Genomic DNA, 19101 nt, shown 5'->3' with positions numbered 1-19101 from the left:
TTTTTACTCTGTCCTTCCATTGAAGTAATTTTTTTTTTTTGCATAAAGGAAGTGTCGTTTTACTTTTCACTATCACATATGTTTACAAGGCTGTTTCAGGAAATTTCTAGTCAGTAATGCTCCACACTTACTCTGCCATGAGATTCTAACAAAAACTATCTACGTTCAGTGTCAGAATGATCACATGAAATATTAATTCCTTTAATATCATTACTTTTTTTAGTATTACAAACAGCTTGATTTCAGGGAGAGTTAACTTATGCCAAAACAAAAGAACATCAACTCAATCCAAACATCCCGCGGTTTATATCCACGGAAACGGCACCTCCTTATTTCGCGCTAGTTTGTGAGGTGGGCGGGCACTGAGAGACGGTCTAACTTCCTATTGGATCTTGTTTTCTCCCAGTTTGGTACATTTCCGTTTTTGTCCATTGCGCGTGCTCAGTGACCTGCTGAATAAATCCGTTTAGCTACTGATATTTAAAATGGCCACCTCAGATGCACCAGTACCTTAACAATTTCATGGAAGCAAAGAAAAACTTATTTTGCTGCATTTTAGATTTCGAAAACCATTAATAACGGCTTGAGAGAAGCTTGTGTACTCCATCCAGCGGAGTTAGTTGTTTTAGCTACCATTTCTTTACTTAGGCAGCTAACAGTTAGCCATATATCGTCAGTTGTCGGGTAATAGCTAATTTAGCACAGGCTAATTGCTAGCTGTGCTAGCTACATTGACTGAAGTCTCGGTCTGCCCGGTGAGAGTACGGTGTAGCTGGGCAGCATCAAATGGCCGATCCGAGAAAAGTACCATTCGTCACCCTCGCTACATTCAACACTACACCAGGCACCGAATCAAAGAAACGGCGGCGGGAGGAAGATACAGAAAGCAGTCACCATCATGGGAAAGATGGAGGGGTCGGATGTGCAGCCACTGGGGCAGGGGGTGGTAGCGGCGGCGGTGGTGTGTTCGGCAATGTGAAACAAGCAGCTAACGGGAAGTCTGAGGAACCGAAAGTCACTGTGCGACTGAACCTGTCATTGTCGGAGCCTAACGAACAGGGATCTTCAGAATTTAACTACAGCGAGTTGATTCACTCTCTTAAGGTAAAGGCATCGCTTCAGCAACCAGCTGTTCCAAAGGCCAAGCAAGCTGAAAATAGGAGGATCATTGTCATTGTCAAGTCCGCAAGGCCAGAAATGGTTACGGTCTGATGAAGTGCAGAGTGTCAGCTATTGTTAGCTTCATGGGAGTAACTGAGAACCGTGGTAAAACTTTAGCCCTCTGACGTTCCCTGATTATGACTAAACGCGAAAGAATTTCGTCATTTATTGTTTTTATCACAACAACAGCAGGTGACCTGGTCATAACAGTGTGACAGATCATAACCGTGCAAGAATGAAAATAACTTTGTAGTAATTAGATAAGTGTTTTTTTTTTTTTTGCATTTTATTGCAATGGATTGTCCTACGTTGTTGTGTAAGTCGTATATCACTCATATATCTCTGGCTCGCACTTCCCTTTGCAGAGTTCATAAATCCCCTGAGTAACAACCCCTTTGTCTCACGTCTGTGCTACCTTTTTCCCCCGATTCTGTCACACAGGTGAAGAATGTTCCAGTGGGCCTGACCCCAGCACTTGACCCTAATGACCCCTTTGCAGATGATGTAAAAGAGAGATTAGAAGTTGAAGCTCTTGCCAGGAAATTTGAGAGCAAATACGTATGTCACTTTCCCTTTTTTCTTTATCAGAAAAGATAATCCGTGAGAGACACGTGTATGAGAGTAGCATAAATTAGTTTGGTGAGGTTCTGTTGACTGTTGAGCACCTCATGTAGCTGTGTCTCTTAAAACTATAGATGCATTTATGTTCAGTTATTTAATTTCATCATTCGAATACAGCAGAATGAGTGAGTTAATGCTTGCTGATGAGTGAAGTAAGGTGTTGTGTTGTCCCGGCTGCATGTCCGTAGGGAAATGCAGGGAAGAAGAAGAGGAAAGACCGAGTGCAGGATCTCATCGATATCGGCTACGGTTACGATGAGACAGACCCGTTCATCGATAACTCGGAGGCTGTGAGTATCAATGACGGACACGACTCTTTTCAGTCCTCCATCCCTCCTTTCTTCTGGTAACTGACTGTGGACACACACACGCACACATACACACACACACTAACCCGCTTCTCTCTCTTTCTCTGTCCTTTGTCTCCAGTACGATGAACTAGTTCCAGCCTCTTTAACCACTAAGCTGGGAGGATTCTACATTAACACAGGAACACTGCAGTTTAGAGCAGCGTCTGATTCAGAGGGGGAGGAGGACAGAAAGGATGGCAGCCAGTTTAAGGTGAGTGAACGTTATTCCCCTGTGGCTTCAGGTTGACTGCCTTTAATTCATGATTGGCAGTCAACGCATTTGTCCTTCAGCAGATAACAAACGAAAGGAACGTGTTAACACCATCCTGTTGAAAGATCAGGAGAGTCAACCCTGTTTTCTCTATGTGACAGAAACAGAAAGACGGCGAGGAGCGAGCGATTAAGAGAAGGAGAAAAAAGCAGGATGGCAGTGGCCTAGAGGAGAAGAAGCCCAAAAAGATCAGAGTGCCAAAACAGGGGTGAGTTTGAAAAGAAAAAGAAAAAAAAACACAGAGAGAGTTTAGGGTTTTAATGTTTGGAGCGTAGTGTCTGTTGACGGCAAAATGCTTTTGTCAGTTGATTGCAGTGAGTAAAACTTTGATGCGTGTTTTTTGATATCAGTTTTGTGTAATGATGATTTTGAGTGGACTCAGCTCAATGCGAGGAGTCTGTTTTATTTGGGATTAATATACGAGTCATTTACTGTATTTGACTGCTCTCTCTCTTGCTCACCCCCCCCCCACACACACAGAGTGTCTGCTTTGAATCGGCCAGAGAAGAAGAAGAGGAAGAAGCTGATGAAGGATTCTCTCAGTCTGGCAGCAATGCTTCGACGCTTTACACGCGAGAAAGAGGAGATAAAGAAGAAGAACCTGAGCGCTGGGATGAAGGTGGCGCGTCCCCACGGCAACGTCGGTGTGCCCCCTGGCAACAAAGCTCTGCTCAACTCCCACCCCAGCACGGCTGGCAACGACATGTCCATGGCAGACCTGACCCCTGACCACATGGTCATGTCGTTACTGGGCTCAGCCAATGAGAGCGACATGTTACAGGACCTGATGGGAGATCTGGACTTTGGGATGCTGGATTCTCCGCAGCCCGGCAGCCCCGGACAGGGAGAGAACGGCAGCCTATCTGGACAGAAAAGCGGACCCGTCAGAGCCATCAGAACCGGGCTCATATGTCCACCTCCTCTACCCAGTGGGCTCCCTGAGCCACTCACAAAACGCATCGAGGACCTGAGAGCTGTGAGTGCCTCATAGTGTGTTCTGTTTTACCAACATCACGCTGTCTTCGAGAGAGAGAGTGAGAGAGAGGGATGGGGATCAGGTTAAGGAAACACACATCACAGTCACAGATGGAGATTAACCGGGTTAAGAAAGTATTGCTGTCATTCTAACACTTTCAGACTGGTCTGATCTCTGTTCAGGCTCTATTGTCCTCCAGATGTTCATGAAACGTGTGTACTCTAATGATTGTGAAAGTGTGTGTGTGTGTGTGTGTGTTTGTTTGAACTCTTTCTGACAGGATGGTAGTCAAAGAGCAGGGAAAGAGAGACTGAGCATGGTGATCAGGAGATGGAAAGAGAGGTAGTGAGGGAAAGAGATGGAGAGAGAGAGAGGGAGAGAAAAGAGAGTTAGATGAATTGAAGTGGTGGAAGAGGGGGTAAGTGTGTTATGGTACTTTGACTTTGCCTCGGTACTTTATTTTTGTTTGATTTAAAAATTGCTTGAATTGAACCTTCATTGTATTCTTGATGTTAATGTCTGCGCGTGTTTGTGTGCGTTTAGGCGTCACGGCAGTTTGATGAAGAGGGACGAAAGAAGTTCTTTACTCTGGATATGAATAATATTTTACTTGAGTAAGAAAAAAAAATCTATGTGTTTATTTCACACTCCTTCGAAGCTAAATTTATTAAGTCACCAAAATATTGCTCAAATTCAAACACCTGACCCCTTTTCCAATTTGTCCTTCCATCCTTCTCCTTCTGTGTTTCTGTGTGTGTCTTTGTCCCTCCCCCTCTCTCTCTGTGTATGTGTGTGTGTGTGTGTTTGTGTGTGTGTGTGTGTGTGTGTGTGTGTCTGTCTGTCTGTCTTTGTCCCTCCCCCTCTCTCTCTGTGTATGTGTGTGTGTGTGTGTGTGTGTGTGTGTCTGTCTGTGTCCCTGCCCCTCTCTCTCTGTGTTTGTGTGTGTGTTTGTGTGTGTGTCTGTGTGTGTGTCTGTGTGTGTGTCTGTCTGTGTCCCTGCCCCTCTCTCTCTGTGTATGTGTGTGTGTGTGTGTTTGTGTGTCTGTCTGTCTGTGTGTGTGTGTCTGTCTGTGTCCCTGCCCCTCTCTCTCTGTGTATGTGTGTGTGTGTGTGTGTGTGTCTGTCTGTGTCCCTGCCCCTCTCTCTCTGTGTATGTGTTGTAGTATTGAGTTACAGGTCCAGGAGCAGCCCCAGTTGATACGTTCTGCGGTGTATTCTCACATGGAGGCGTTTGTGCCCTGTAATAAAGAGGCTCTTCTCAAGCGGATGAAGAAACTCAGTCTGAACATTCAGGATGACCGGCTGCGCACGCCGCTGCTGAAGCTAAAACTGGCCGTCTGCAACGTCATGCCTGAACAGATAGCCCGATACAACATGGACTGTCTGGCCAAGAACGCTAAGTAAAGAGACTTATTACAGTTATCTCACCTCTGTTTCTCTAACCATTCTCCCTTTATCATTGGTCCTCCCTCTTTCTGTCTCTGTTTTTTGTTTTTTTTGTTTTATATGCCCCTGAATGAGAATCAGTTAGTAGTAGCCACCATTTGGATTTTGTGCTTAAAAGTCCTGATTCATAGTCACTCAGTATTGACCTAGATTAAGTTTCATTTCTTGCCACAGAATGATTACTTTCGTTTGGAGATGGGCTGTGTGTGTGTGTGTGTCGGTGCATGAGACTGTTTGTGTAACCCTACAGACAGCAGTCAGAGGAAGGGGAGAAGAACGTTTCTGATGAGGAAGATGAAGAGAAGCCAGGGAAGAGGGTGATGGGACCACGGAAGAAGTTTATCTGGGATGACAAGCTCAGGTACGCTAAGCTCCGCCCACTCACTCCTCCCCCTGAGCGTCTCAGCCGCTCTGCTTGTTTGTTCACTCTGCATACTGTCAGCTGTCTAGGAATGTAACCAGGTTTTTGGTGTGTGTGTGTGTGTGTGTGTGTGTGTGTGTGTGTGTGTGTGTGTGTGTGTGTGCGTGCGCGTGCGCGTGTGTGTGTGTGTGTGTGTGTGTGTGGTAGGAATCTGCTCTGTAACCTTGTGAAGGTGAAATTGGGCTGCTATGAGCTGGAGGGTCAGAATTCCCTCTCCCCGGAGGATTACCTTAAAGCATTCATGGAGACAGAAGTCAAACCACTGTGGCCCAAAGGCTGGATGCAGGCCAGGTCTGTATCTCTGTGTGTGCACGCATGTCCGTGTCTGTGATTGTACTGTAACATTCCAGCGGAAGCCTCACAGTTCTGTTGGTGTTTCACGTGACTTCTGTTTCATAATTTGCTGAGTGCAGTTGTTTTTTTTTTTAAAGCGGTTGTTTTCGATAGCTGTAGTATTTTTCCACTCTGTGGTTGGTTGTGACGTTCCGCCGTCTGTGTCCCCGTTCTTGTCTCAGGATGCTGTTTAAAGAGAGCCGAATGGTCCACAGTCACCTCACAGGGAACACGTGAGTCAGATCTCTCTGCCCATCAGCCCAGTGGCTCTACCTATACTCAGGACCAGAGCAGTAATGATTGGAATATAATGAGTGAAGACACACAAGTCACAGTGTTTAGTGTCTTTATTTATTTATTTATTTATAATAAAATAAGTACATCATACGGGCTTGGTATAAACATTGCTGTGCTGACTGAGTGTGGTGTAAAGGCTAGGTTCAACTGCCTGGTCAAGCTGGAGAAAAGAATAGAATTTTTTTTTCTCATATTCTTTGTCTTTTTGAATTTCTAGTGCGAAGAAAAAGATTGTCTCCACCCCAAAACCTAAACCCAAGGTAAATGAGTCCACAGACATGGTTACACTTGTGCTCTGTCTCTCTCTGCAAGATAACCATAGAAAATGAATTCCCCCCCCCACACTTTTTTCCAGAATTTCTTTTAATAGCATTAACTTGTCTGCTCATTAAACATCTGTTTTTTTTTTTGTTTTTTTTTTAATTCAAAGCCACAGGATGCTGGGTGGGTCCAGCGGCCAGCACCTTCCATCGAGGCCACACCGTCACCTTCGCTCGCACAGGTGGTCCGAAAACCCCCGCCGTCTCCCTCTGAACCCATCTGTTTATCAGACTCGCTGGATGAGGATCTGGGAGCTCCGTCTCTCGACTCCATCTCTCACGCCCTCGCTCTGCTGAGCAGTGCTGCTAAAGGCCTGGTACAGGCAGACAGCCCCTCGTCTCCCGAGGGCCCCAAACCTGCCGCCGCTGGATCCCAACACGCCTCTCCCATCCTGCCCCAGAAAGGCTCCACCACGACACCCGGCAGCGCCTCCACCTCTCCCTACGTCCCTACCTCCTCCCACTCCAGGGCTCCATCTGCCTCCACCTCCCTCGTGTCAACCCCGCGGAGCGAAGGACCGGGAGTGATAAAGGGAGGGAACCCCATATCACAGACTCAGAGACAATCTCTAATGGGGGTGCAGCGGACCTCTGTTGCCGCGGGCAACAAGCTCAGCCTACCCGGTTCCCCCTCCCCACCGAAACCCCGCCCACCCCCCACAGCCTCGCCGCTCTTGCCCCCTCAGAAGGGCTTCGGTTCTCCCGGAATAAAAGCAGTGTCGACACCGTCAGGCCCCCATAAAAGCAGCAATAACACACGCACCAGCACAGCAGAGAGCAGCTCTCCTGCGACACAGTCACGAACACACGTGCTCGCTTCCCCTTCGCTTCTCAACGCCAAGAACCCGCAAACCCTGCATCTGTCCCAGTCCTCCCAGTCCAAAACCATGACGCACGACTCCCCCGCGGCCTCTCCCTCAGTCTCTCAACCCAAACCCCATGCACAAGCCCATCCACACCAGCAGTCCAACTTTATTACGCCCATGCATGCCACGCTCACAAAATCTCCCCACAGCAGCAGCTCTGCCATCCTCAAACTCACCCCCCGCACCCCTGGCCCCACCCCCCCGTCTCACCAACGCACGTCAACACTACCAAGCATGCAGCAGCATTCCTCCAAAAGCCCGGCCTTTCATCCCCCTTTTTCTGGGGTGGGGGCCGGATACAGTCCCTCCTCTCAGGTCAACACCAGCCTCACAAGCACATCCTCCATCTCCAAACACCCGCCTGCCAGTGCCTCGACCGCAAGCGGCTCGGCCAATCACACGCAACGGCAGAGGCCGGCAGGCGGGTCCAGTCAGGTGGTTAAGCCAATGGTGTCTGTTTCCACAGCGCCTGCCTCTTCGCAGCTTGCTCAGGTGAGGGTTAGTGTCTACGGCGTCATTTCGGCTCTAAGCTATTCCTCTCTGGTCACCCTTTTCCACGTTACCGTTACCATTGTGATTTCCCAACAACTCTCTGAACCAGGGGTGGGCAAATCCAGTCCTGGAGGGCCGGTGTCCTGCCGGTTTTTGTTTTCACCTCTTAGCTACCTGTCGATTTTCACTTTGAAAACAGGTGTGCATGCTCTTCAGCCAATCAGAGACTGTATTTAGTTGGTCGACAAGTAAAACAGCAGGACCATGGCCCTCCAGGACCGGATTTGCCCACCCCTGCTCTACACTGTCAGATGGAGATGTGCAGCAAAGGCCGAGAGGGAAATAAGTAAAAAGATAGTGACAACAGAACGGATTAAGTGAGGGCTTTAAGTAGGGGCTTTCATAGTGCCTTACATACAACAAAAGCAACTCAAAGTAAATACAGAGTGTGCGTGTTTGTGTTTCTTGTGCATTATATAAGTATTAATATACGCTGTAGCGTTGTTATTGTTTATGACAGTTCTCATCACGCCCTGTGTCGGAGGGGCGTTTCAGTCAAGTTCATGTAAAATCCACTAAGCCAGTGTATACCACTGAAGCCTCTCAAACTGACATGCTGTGGGACCATCACAAAAAAAAAAAAACCCACAGTGTCAGTGAATGTGTGTGAGAATGTGTCCTCATGCTTTGATTCTGGCCCTCAGGTATCGTCGGCCAGTAGTAGTCTCCTGTCCTCGGCCTCCCCCTCTCTGTCTCTGGGTTTTGGCATGCTGGGAGGCCTGGTGCCATTCCAGTTCCCCAGCCTACTGAACCTGCCCGCAGCCTCAGGCACCATCACTGGAGCCAGCACCTCAGCCGCGAGTAGCAGCACGGGATTCTCTCTGCCACAGAGTGAGTCAACACAGCTCACTAAACATGCGCCCTAATGCAGTTTATAGTGTAAGGTGTGACAAACTTATCAGCCTGTTCCTGTCTTTCCTGGTGTGTGTGTGTGTTTTTGTTTTTTTTTTGTGGTGAGTTGAGGTGCTCAGGGATTTATTCCAGGTTTGCGTGTGTCTGTGTGTGTATGTGAGTGAGACTGTTAGACTGTTAGTTGTACTTTGTGTCTGTAGTTTGTCTAATTCTGCTGATTGGTTGCTCTGTGTTTTTCTGTGCTGAGCATCTGTTTCTGTTCATGGCATTTTCTCATTTTGTATCCTCATTTGTTGCTCATGTTGCTCACTCTTGGCTCTCTCGCCATCTGTGTTTTCACTCTCTTTCAAAACCGTGACTCAACAACTTCTCTTGTCTTTCTGCTCTGTCGTTTTCTTACCTTCCTTGTTCCCTTCTATGCCTTTATCTCCATCCCTCCATCCCATCTCTCCTCAGATGTGTATAAGGGTCTTGTGTCTGGGCCCCAGGCTGCTCTGCCTCCACACTTACAACTGGCTTTCTCAGGTAAACTCTGACCCCGCCCCTCCCCGACCCCTGACCTCTCTGACCCTCCTGCTCTCTGCGTGTCTGGTGTCATTTGCACGTCTGTCGCTCGTTCAGCCATTATAATGTCACGTTTCTACTTGTCTTTAGTGTTAAATGTTCGTACTTGTTTTTAGGTAGTTTAGTAGGTTTTTTTGTTTGTAAATATTTCATTCTTTTTTTGTTTGTTTTTAGATGTCAATCAAAGCCAGGGTGGGGATTTGAAGAGGAAGTCCCTCTAATGGAGAAACTCAGATGAATATTAAGGCTCTTACACAGGAATCCTGGGTGTTGTTTTTTTGTTTTGTTTTTTTTGTACGACAAACAGCTGTCTATAAATGAGTTGTACCCATCCCCAACCCTCTTGACATATGCATGGTCTCTGGACTGTCCAAAATGAGAGAAAGAAAATATTTTTCTAAACAGTTGAATATTCTTGCTTAAAATATTCTTACTATTCTTATTGGAATGGTTGAAATTTCATGTATATTTTTGCCAATGTTTACACAAACAGACCTTTATCACTGTGGACTGGGAGGAAAGTGTGTGTGTGTGTATGTATGTATGTATGTGCAGCGTCACTGTTGTATATTGCTCTGTCTGAAGCTGCAAGACTGAGTGTGTGAGTCTAGTCCTCCCTCTCTCATGCGTAGGTCCGTGTGTCTCTGGTGCTCTTCCCAATAGGACTATGTAAGGAATCCTCTATGAAATCAAACCAAGAGAATGAGGGGCCTGGAAACCTTTGTAATGTACTTGAATTTTGAAAAATTTGTTTACTTCTGCTTCAATACACAAAATAAAATGAAAAGCCTTAGTCAAAGAATGATGCAGGATGAATGCTTGTTTGTTACTGCCCTGTGTTTCCAGATGACTGTTGACATGTCTGGTCTTTGCCTGTATCTGAGCTGTCGCCTTGTTTGAGTCTGTTTGCAAAGGGAAACATTGTGTGGATAACTCTGACTGTCTCCTGTCCAACATTGTTTTGGTCCCTCTGAGAGTGCATATGAATGAGGGAATGGATGCTTCCTTTTGATGTCAGTCTGTTCATTAATATCTAAACAGTGGTCAGGCATGAAAGGTGAACTGTAGCCAAAGAAGCTGCAATGCACTCCTCCCCCTTAAATACTGTGTATACAACAACAAAACATCCTGAACCTTTCAAAACCCCAAACTGGTCTGGAATCCATACCTTGAGCTCCTCTCAGCTATCATCCTTTAAGTAACACTGTGCAAATGCAGCTCTCCTCAGTCAACACTGGTACATTCACACCCTGGCACAGACTACGGGACTGACCAGTTGAACATAGTCAGAAAACATCACACAAGTACCGGTGCCTTGACCTCTGAAGAGTTACCTAGTCATTCCACGCAGCTCACTTGTCCTGCTGACTTGGCAGGAGAAGAGAGTCATGTTTAGGCTTTTAGGAGACACTATCTTTAACCTGAGGTAAGATGATGACATGAGCTATAGTTTGCATTACCCATCTTCCCTGACAAAATGGCTGGTTGTTTTGACTTGATAAAAATGTTCATTTAATCAGATACATTCTCGATTTAAAGCAAGACACTTTGTAAGTAAACTATGCAAAGATGTGACACAGATGTTCAATGCTTAGCATTTTAATCTTTACCTTAAATTCAGGCAACATTTAATACCAAACAGGAAAAGTACAAAATATCAACAAGGCGGCATGTCAGTTCAGGTGCTACAATCACAACAATAACAGCCATGAGCTTAACAATATATTCCATTTTTAAAAGCATCATCATGGGCAGTTCCACCTAGAGGTAAATTCTGCAAATCTGAGTCTGTTTTTTTTTTTTTTTCCAGCAAAACCATCCATATGGACAACTCAGAACAGTATTGGTTCACAAAACCTTCTGTTGCAGAAATACACCTGGCAGAACTGCCTAGGTTAAGTCTAACTGCAACTGATAAGCTAAAAATCAAATTACTAACATTCAATGAGGGAAAAAAAATGAAGGAGGAAAAAAAAACTAAGGAAACCCCCCCCAAAAAAACAACAACAAAAAAAAACAACAACCCACACAAACAAACAAGAAATCATCTTGTGATTGTGGACTTGTAATTACTGAGCATGTGGCAGTAAGGGGAAGATTTGGTGGCTGTCCTGTGGGGTTTGGCCTCAGCACCCTGCTGGCATCTCAGAGTCTATTTGACCAGTGGTCTGGTTTTGTCATCATCGCCACACTGATGGGCCTTGTATTTTTTCACCTCAGCCATGTACTTAGTCCACGCGTCCCCTTTACCTGTTTCACCCTAGGCAAGCAATCAGAATTCATTATTAAGACACTTTGTAATAGATGTCCTGAAAATATAAATATGCCATGTACAAAGAGACTGTGAGCGCGACAGGTCTGTACGGGGGAAAGTTAAGTAACAATAATGCAAGCCTTACGTTATGTTTAGAGGCCCAATCAAATGAACTAATCACAAAAATCGTTACCTGTGCAAACAAAACCAAACCAACCAACCAAAAAACTCGAGGGTGAAGTCGTTAACGTCTCTAGCCATGTCTACCAGAAGAGAAAGAAATACGCACCTCCGAGTCCAATTTTTGTTTCTTCGCCACCATTCCGGTCTTGAGGGCCAACCTGGCGCCGCCTCTCCGCTTGCCCACCTGGGTTAGGGGAGAAGACTGTAACCGTTATACGAGCCATGGTGAAGCGGACTGCCATCGGCCCCCTCTCCCGCCCCGACAGCGAGATAACATTCAGTCGCAAACCCTGTCATTGTCTTGCCTAATCTGATCATTAGCAGGAATACTTTGTGTAGCGATATACGCTGATCTTCACAACCATCTTCCTGTTATGGTAGTCAGGGTTCGTGGAAGCCAGATTTGGCAGGGCTGCACGGTAATATGAATGAATTTAAGTGGTGATGAAGCACTTTTATCTTAACGTATGAAATAACAGCTCACTCTAAGTTATGAATTCAACATTGATTTCATTGTATTAGCAGTGTTTCATAGAAAAATCTAATATAGTTTTCAGTGGCTATAGCAACTGCCAAACCCCTTACAAAGCTGGTCACGCTAATCGGCTTCTTTTCCTGTGTCGACTGTCCTTCTCCTGCGGTGCTTTTGTTGCTGCTCCCTTCTTCCATTTCTTTTTTCCTTCGTTCCTCTTCCATCTTTTTCTTGAACAGTTCCATAAAGCTGCCGTCGTTGGCAAACGCATTACCCACAGCAGGTTTGTGGCCGTCGGGTCCCGGGCTAGCAGGCGAGCCGGGGCTGTTGCCGCTGGATTCGCCACTATTGCTGCTGCTTTGTTGACTTTTCCAGCTGTCAGATTTTGCGTCCATGTTAGATTGTTCTAAATCGCATAAATATTCAGTTTGTTTGTTTTTTTCTGAGATTTCGGCTCGTTCGTTTCACTCAGCCGATTGCTTGCAACGCTTACGCAAGTCGGTTAAAAGTATCTTATTTGAACTAGAGCCTTTGCAGAGACAAGTCTCAGCCAAAGCCCGGATTTCGGAGCTCCAGGACACACACAATATTTAGCGTTAACAGCAACACCACAGTAATAGTATATCCCAATTTGTGCCTCCAAATACGTCAACAACAGCTATGGAGAAGCAATGCGGTGTGCTAGCTGGCTAACAACACTCATGCCCTCCCTGGGCGCACACAAAAGCTCACAGGCTGATGTCAGTTTGCTAGCTTAGCTACTCGTTTGTTTAATCAAATTAATTTATACTACACAAGGTTGAAAAATCTTTCAAAGATTCAACAGGACGATTGTATTTATATAACAAGAAAGAGAGCACACACAAAACAAATATACCGTCTCGTGAATATAATAGAAATCATACAGACTACGAGTGTTTTTCTCAGAACTTTCTTTCCGTCCTTAGCTATCTGCCATCTTGAATTTTCTCTGTGCGTTCAGATGACAATGGTTTAATCTGGAAGGGTTATGCGCTTTACTGCCACCTACTGTTGGGCGGCCGGCTAAATGAAAAAGTGATCATTACCAAAATTAGGAGCACGGGCTCTAGTACATACATAAATAAGCATGCAAATGATAAAATTTGTAACTTAAAGAACTGAATAAACGCTGCGTTATATGTATTTTTGATCATTTAGGTTAAATATACACGCAAATATGTACTCCTATGCAGTCGGAAATCCGGAACGTTATATGGCACAATAGTATGCCATGCTACGTAATGACGTGTACTTTTCAAGTTCAAGTTCGTTTATTGTTATTATACCTTGCAGGATGACGAAAAAGCAAATTCACTGGTCCCAGTGTAATACAACTCAAAATACAGTACAAATACTGCAGAAGGAAAGGGGGAAAAGTAGTAATAAATAAACAAATAAATAGTCACAGCAGTACTGTTGGGTAATGTTGGATATCTGATGTATGTTGAAAATAATAAAGAGACGCAGAGATGAACTTGGTTGAGAGTTTTCTTTTCTTGTAGCTTAATGGTGGTTACAGACAAAGAAGAAGAGACACTCTGTGCGTTACAGAGGGCAGACACTGTCTTCAGACAGAGACATACACATACTCCCCTGACCTCAGTGCTAGTTAACAAACACTTCACATACACAGTCAACTCTCTCATTATTAAAAATAAAAGGTGTTCTTCACTTGACCCTCCAGTCTGTGTAAATGAGCGTCTATGTGTATGCATGCATGCCTCTGTGTGTGTTCTGTCTAACTGTACATATTGTACTTGGTCCTACAGTAATATATACAATATATAGCACATGGAAAAAAAAATATATATTTAGTAGTTTTGTCAAGTATGACAATATAAATATTATTATATATTATATTAGAAAGTGGTGGCCATAAGAGTTTGAGGTATTATATCTCATTTAAGCTCATTAAACTACAAGTCAAAACTTATGGGCTAAGTATTCCAATACCACTCCACTCAGACTTCTCAGCGCTAATGAACAGGATGGGGAGAAACAGTCTTCATCAATCAATCATTCAGAGATCTGACCATGAAGTTATACACACACACACACACACACACACATACACTGATACCAGCAGTACATGTTTTATTGTAATAGTGCAAAATGTAGAACAGACTGACTAAATCACCTACAACCTGTGTTGCATTCCTACACTCATCACTCTCTAAACAGTCATTAAACAGAGAAATAACACCACTGTGCATCACAAAGAACAATTTCACTGTGTGCGCGCGCCTTCAGACACAAAAAAGAGGAAGTGACAGACTGTGTAAAAATACATCCCATATTCAGAATATTAGTGCTCTGTACTAACAACAAACCAAGTTAAACAGAAAACGCACACTCACAATCAAAACCATCAAACAAAACATATTCTCAAACAGAATGAGCATAGAAAACACAGTTGTAGTATTAAATTCTGTCTGATCACCGATGCACAGGTAGTTTCACAAAATCTTAAAGCTTCCAGTAGAAGGACTATTGGATCAGTAAGCAGAGTTGTGAAAATGTGTAAAGAGGGAAAACAAACAAACAAAAAAAACAGTAGTGTCAATAGAAAGTACCTTCAAAAACAGGCTCTAAAACTCAGCCAATAATTTAGAGTAAAACAGAGCACTGCATCATTCTTTAGTGTCAAACTATGGCAGGTTACTCCAAACTGAGTACATGATTAAAATCCAGTCTAGAAATCAAATACCTTTCAGGGGTTGACAAAATACAGCAATTAAAATGCCAGCATACCTGCCTACAGAAACACATCCAGTTAGTCAATATAACTTAACAACTATTCAAGCAGCCAAAGTTCATCAGCTTTCTCTCAAAGTGCAGCTGTGTTAAGAGCAGCTTCACTTCCGATATTTTGATCATATATTATTCCGTGTATTTCTCAGTGTTGAGAGTGAAATCATATGAAATTTCATTCATCCTGTTTAACAAATTAATCGAGAGCGCAGGGGAAAAAAAAAAAAAAAATCACTTGAGAGAACCGATCTTCTGAGTGCTGTGGAAACAGCAAAGCCGTCGCGGTAGCTGTTACAGAGTGAAATATCTCTGAACAGATTTCTGAGTTCACACAAGTGTCAACATTCTGCCAGAAGAGACGAATTTTTGAATAAATTCATTATCAAAGTGACACAGATTAATAGCCGTTAAGAAATCTCTATACAGGGGGATTAAAAGGTGCAGTGTTTAGTCTGAGAAGAAAAGTGGAGGACAGAGAGGGATTAAATGGATAAATACCTATTGCTGAAGATTAAAGAGGCACTAAAACAACAGGTGACTTTACAGTGAGATCTTCCTCACGTGTCGTCCAATCCACAATCCACATTCAATCGCAAACAACGAAATCAAAGCAACTAAACACAGGGTAAAAAACAAAACAAAACAAAAAGAAAATCACCAGATCTACACCTACTGAGTAAAGCACTACTAACTATCGTCTCTATGCTCCATATTTCAATTTTAAGTAAGACTGCTTTCATGATTCAAAGTCTAATACTGTAGACACAAACACATACGCACACTTTAGGTGGCAGCTAAAACTCGAAACAAAACACAGAAAAAGGGGAGAGGGTAACTGAAAGATTCATAAAAATACAGGTTAAAAATCATACGAATAAACCCCTCACCTGCATAACACAAATGAGAAGACAACAACAATCCCACCTTCACCTATACACACACACACACGCACAATCGCACACACACAAACACACATGGGGGAAAAAAAAAAGACACACACACAGAAGACCCTGTTGAACTTTGTGATACTATAGTCAGACGCGCCTACGTTTGGGGATAAGAATGAAATATTGCATTTTCATGACAGATACAGTGGCAGAATAGGAGAGAGAAACCATAGAAAAGTATATATGATTGTCTGAGGGACATAATAGATGAACACCAATGTGCGGCTCCCTTGTTCTTCAGAAATATCCTTCACGACACTAATGAAAAATATGCATACAGGGATCACCACAGAGGGATCAAACGAGGTACATTTCTAGTGAAATGTGAACATGTCTTTTCTTCCACCGCAATCTGTCAATCCACAGTAAGACCGAGCTCCTCTTCTCTCTCTGAAAGACCTCTTCATTTTTCTTTCCCTCTCTCTTGCCCACAAACATCAGTCTTAGAGAGTAGTCTTTGAATTTAGAACATTTACCAGCCTTGACCACAAGAGGTCAGTAGTCATTCAGTTGTCCAGAACGGAGAGAAAATTCTAGTTAAGGCATCAAGGGGACATGGGAGTGGGCAGTATCAGGGTGGCCTGCTCTCTCTGAGTGCGTATGTGTTTCATCTGGGCTGCAGGCGAGCACCAAGGCCCCTCCTGGCCTGAGTGGACTGTCTCTGCTGGGCCAGGAAGGACTGGGCCTGAGACCCAGACCTCTCCCCTGCCACCTTCTGATGCAGCGCCATGCCCTGAGAGAGAGAGGGAGAGAGAGAGAGAGAGAGAGAGAGAGAGAAAGAGAGAAAGAGAGAAAGAGGGAAAGAGAGAGAGAGAGAGAGAGACAGAGACAGAGACAGAGAAAGAGACAGAGAGCGCTTATTACACACTGGTTGGACAGTCTTGGCTTTTGACTTAATACTATCCTGCTTCATAGCATACCCCACTTCTCTATAAATCAGTCATAAAAAATACATCATTCAACAGTTATTATTCAACAGTGAAGAAGAGTAGACAAAACAGGATGTGAAGACTGATGGAGTGTCTGTGTGTGTTTGTCTGTGTGTGTGTGTGTGTGTGTGTGTGTGTGTGTGTGTGTGAGTGAGTGAGAATGAATGTGAATGAATGAGTGTGAAAACGTCTCACCATGTTGTACCAGGCACTGATAATAAGCTTCTCCTCTTGATCATGTCTGGATTTGCTCTTCTCAAAATCTTTCTACAGAGGGAGAAAAGAGAGAGAGGAGAGAAAAGAGAGAGCGAGGAGAGGAGAGGAGAGAAGAGAAGAGGAGAGGAAAGAGAGAGAGAGAGAGAGAGATAGGCCAGTGAGTAGTGTAAACAGACATTCAGCTCATTCGGTGTGTAACTTCTGAATATAACACATTATGTTAAACAGTCCAAATCCAGAACTTGAATCTTTAGTGTATTCTTTTCCTCAGCATGTGAGTGTACTTGAGGATACAGAGAGGAATGGCTTTGTGTGTGTCTGTGTGTGTGTGTGTGTGTGTGTGTGTCTGTGTGTGTGCATTAGGAACCTCAAGGTGCTGGATTTTTCTGTCCCGCTCAGACAGCTGGTTCTTCAGAGCCTGAACCTCTGGTGCTTCATTGTGAGTTTTCTGCTTTGGATCCAGAGTCTTTATCACCTACACACAGGCACACGCACGCACGCACGCACACACACACACACACACACACACACACACACACACACACACACGCACACACATTATTAAGAGGAAACTGGAGTTATCATGTCCAGAGTGTGGAGTCTGTATTTGTTATGAATGAACCAAGAGAATAATTGTCTTCCAAAAAGATGATTAGCCGGTAAATGTTTTTCTGGGCACTCCCTCTTTGTCCCATCACACACATTACTCTGGGAAACGTGGGATGGGAGGAAACCAAAACAACACAAAAAAAAGAGTCAAATCAAAACTACACTGGAAGACTGTACTGAAACTTGTTCTTTTGACACACCACCTCCACAGAGTCACATTTAGCAGCGAAACGCAGCCTGAGTGCCAAGTGACAGTCTCACGGGACAGTCTCACAGCACAGGAATACTCACTAACACTACTCACAATGCTCATCACACGGACTCACACTGCCGCGTGTCTCTTGTGTTTCAAGTTCATCATGCATACACAGTCTTACATAAAATCCTATTTAAAGTGATGTTAAATGAAACTTTCATTTCTAGCTCTCGTTGCCTGTGTAATCACCATATACACTACTATTAGGGATGTGCAAAAATATTGTTTAGTCGATTTTTAAAATTCGTCCGATTCGATATCGATCGGTAAAATATTATTACTGATGAGGAGAGCTCGCTAAGGTCAACCGGAACATTTCCGTAGCTAGCTAGCTGTGTGTAATGTAGATACTGAATGGATTTGCCTTTCCACTGGGAGTTCATACACTACGGATCCTCAGTGACCAGGAAGGCTAAAGTGAATAGCTATCACAGAATGATATTTTTTATCGATAATTGCAGCGCTGTCATACCTCTTCAGTGGTTTTCATAGTTTGTCTCCAGTGACTCTGCAGTTGTAAACTGGTGTTCCCTTTAGAGCTTTTTAAACAACTCTATGGAACACTGCTACATAGTATTTCATATCTCATTCCTATTGAATCATTATCGAATCAGATTGAATCAAATCGTTAGCTTGTGAATTGAATCGAATTGAATCGGGGCATCTGTGCCAATACCCAGCCCTAATCACTATGACAGCTCTCGCAGTATATTATCCATATACACCGCTATGACAGCTCTCACTGTCTGTGTAATCACCATAAACACCGGTATGACAGCTCTCACTGTATGATCACCATATACACGGCTATGACAGCTCTCACTGTATGATCATCATACACACCGCTATGATAGCTCTCACTGTATGATCACCATAAACACCATAAACACCGGTGTGACAGCTCTCACTGTATGATAATCATACACACTGCTATGACAGCTCTCACTGTATGATAACCATATATACCGCTATGATAGCTCTCACTGTATGATCACTATACACAACGCTATGACAGCTCTCACTGTCTGTGTAATCACCATATACACCGCTATGACAGCTCTCACTGTATGATCACCATACACACCGCTATGACAGCTCTCACTGTCTGTGTAATCACCATAAACACCGCTATGACAGCTCTCACTGTCTGTGTAATCACCATACACACCGCTATGACAGCTCTCACTGTCTGTGTAATCACCATACACACCGCTATGACAGCTCTCACTGTCTGTGTAATCACCATACACACCGCTATGACAGCTCTCACTGTCTGTGTAATCACCATACACACCGCTATGACAGCTCTCACTGTATGATCACCATACACACCGCTATGACAGCTCTCACTGTATGATCACCATACACACCGCTATGACAGCTCTCACTGTATGATCACCATACACACTGCTATGACAGCTCTCACTGTATGA

At 44.2% G+C, this 19101-nt stretch overlaps 3 protein-coding genes across 5 annotated transcripts in view; 1 reads left to right on the top strand and 2 right to left on the bottom strand.

Moving 5' to 3' along the window:
• Window positions 1-570: 570 nt before the first annotated feature.
• ubn2b (ubinuclein 2b) lies at window positions 571-9309 on the top strand. Its single transcript, XM_030790193.1, has 17 exons — window positions 571-922; window positions 989-1104; window positions 1609-1719; window positions 1971-2072; window positions 2212-2343; window positions 2505-2611; window positions 2884-3379; window positions 3923-3993; window positions 4543-4779; window positions 5076-5186; window positions 5394-5537; window positions 5762-5812; window positions 6094-6136; window positions 6307-7554; window positions 8259-8445; window positions 8923-8991; window positions 9205-9309. Exons 1-17 carry the CDS (start codon window positions 787-789, stop codon window positions 9249-9251), a joined length of 3408 nt encoding a protein of 1135 aa, XP_030646053.1. The 5' UTR covers window positions 571-786; the 3' UTR covers window positions 9252-9309.
• Window positions 9310-10669: 1360 nt separating this feature from the next.
• On the bottom strand, window positions 10670-12873 carry trir (telomerase RNA component interacting RNase). The gene is made up of 3 exons (XM_030790306.1): window positions 12053-12873; window positions 11574-11651; window positions 10670-11290 (listed from the first exon to the last, which is right to left on the bottom strand). Exons 1-3 carry the CDS (start codon window positions 12332-12334, stop codon window positions 11183-11185), a joined length of 468 nt encoding a protein of 155 aa, XP_030646166.1. The 5' UTR covers window positions 12335-12873; the 3' UTR covers window positions 10670-11182.
• A 3013-nt stretch (window positions 12874-15886) lies between these two features.
• Window positions 15887-19101, bottom strand: part of hook2 (hook microtubule-tethering protein 2) — a 14838-nt gene continuing 11623 nt past the window's right edge. For all 3 annotated transcript variants that reach the window (XM_030790232.1, XM_030790233.1, XM_030790231.1), the window contains 3 exons: window positions 17171-17278; window positions 16783-16854; window positions 15887-16391 (listed from right to left, as the gene is read on the bottom strand). In XM_030790232.1, the coding sequence (XP_030646092.1) occupies window positions 16266-16391; window positions 16783-16854; window positions 17171-17278 (306 nt within the window). In that variant the 3' untranslated portion in view covers window positions 15887-16265. The remainder of the gene's footprint in view (window positions 16392-16782; window positions 16855-17170; window positions 17279-19101) is intronic.

Source organism: Chanos chanos, chromosome 13 (genome assembly GCF_902362185.1).
Source record: "Chanos chanos chromosome 13, fChaCha1.1, whole genome shotgun sequence".
NCBI classification, from domain to species: Eukaryota; Metazoa; Chordata; class Actinopteri; order Gonorynchiformes; family Chanidae; genus Chanos; species Chanos chanos.
Note: the sequence above shows the minus strand (reverse complement) of the source record. Positions and strands in the feature narration are given on the sequence as shown.

Coding starts and splice junctions, on each gene's coding strand:
- ubn2b (XM_030790193.1), top strand. CDS start 787: ATGGCCGATCCGAGAAAAGTACCATTCGTCACCCTCGCTACATTCAAC. Junction 2,073..2,211: donor TCATCGATAACTCGGAGGCT/GTGAGTATCAAT, acceptor CTTTGTCTCCAG/TACGATGAACTAGTTCCAGC. Junction 5,538..5,761: donor AAAGGCTGGATGCAGGCCAG/GTCTGTATCTCT, acceptor TTCTTGTCTCAG/GATGCTGTTTAAAGAGAGCC.
- trir (XM_030790306.1), bottom strand. CDS start 12,334: ATGGACGCAAAATCTGACAGCTGGAAAAGTCAACAAAGCAGCAGCAAT. Junction 11,652..12,052: donor CGATTAGCGTGACCAGCTTT/GTAAGGGGTTTG, acceptor CCCCTAACCCAG/GTGGGCAAGCGGAGAGGCGG. Junction 11,291..11,573: donor AACAAAAATTGGACTCGGAG/GTGCGTATTTCT, acceptor TTGCTTGCCTAG/GGTGAAACAGGTAAAGGGGA.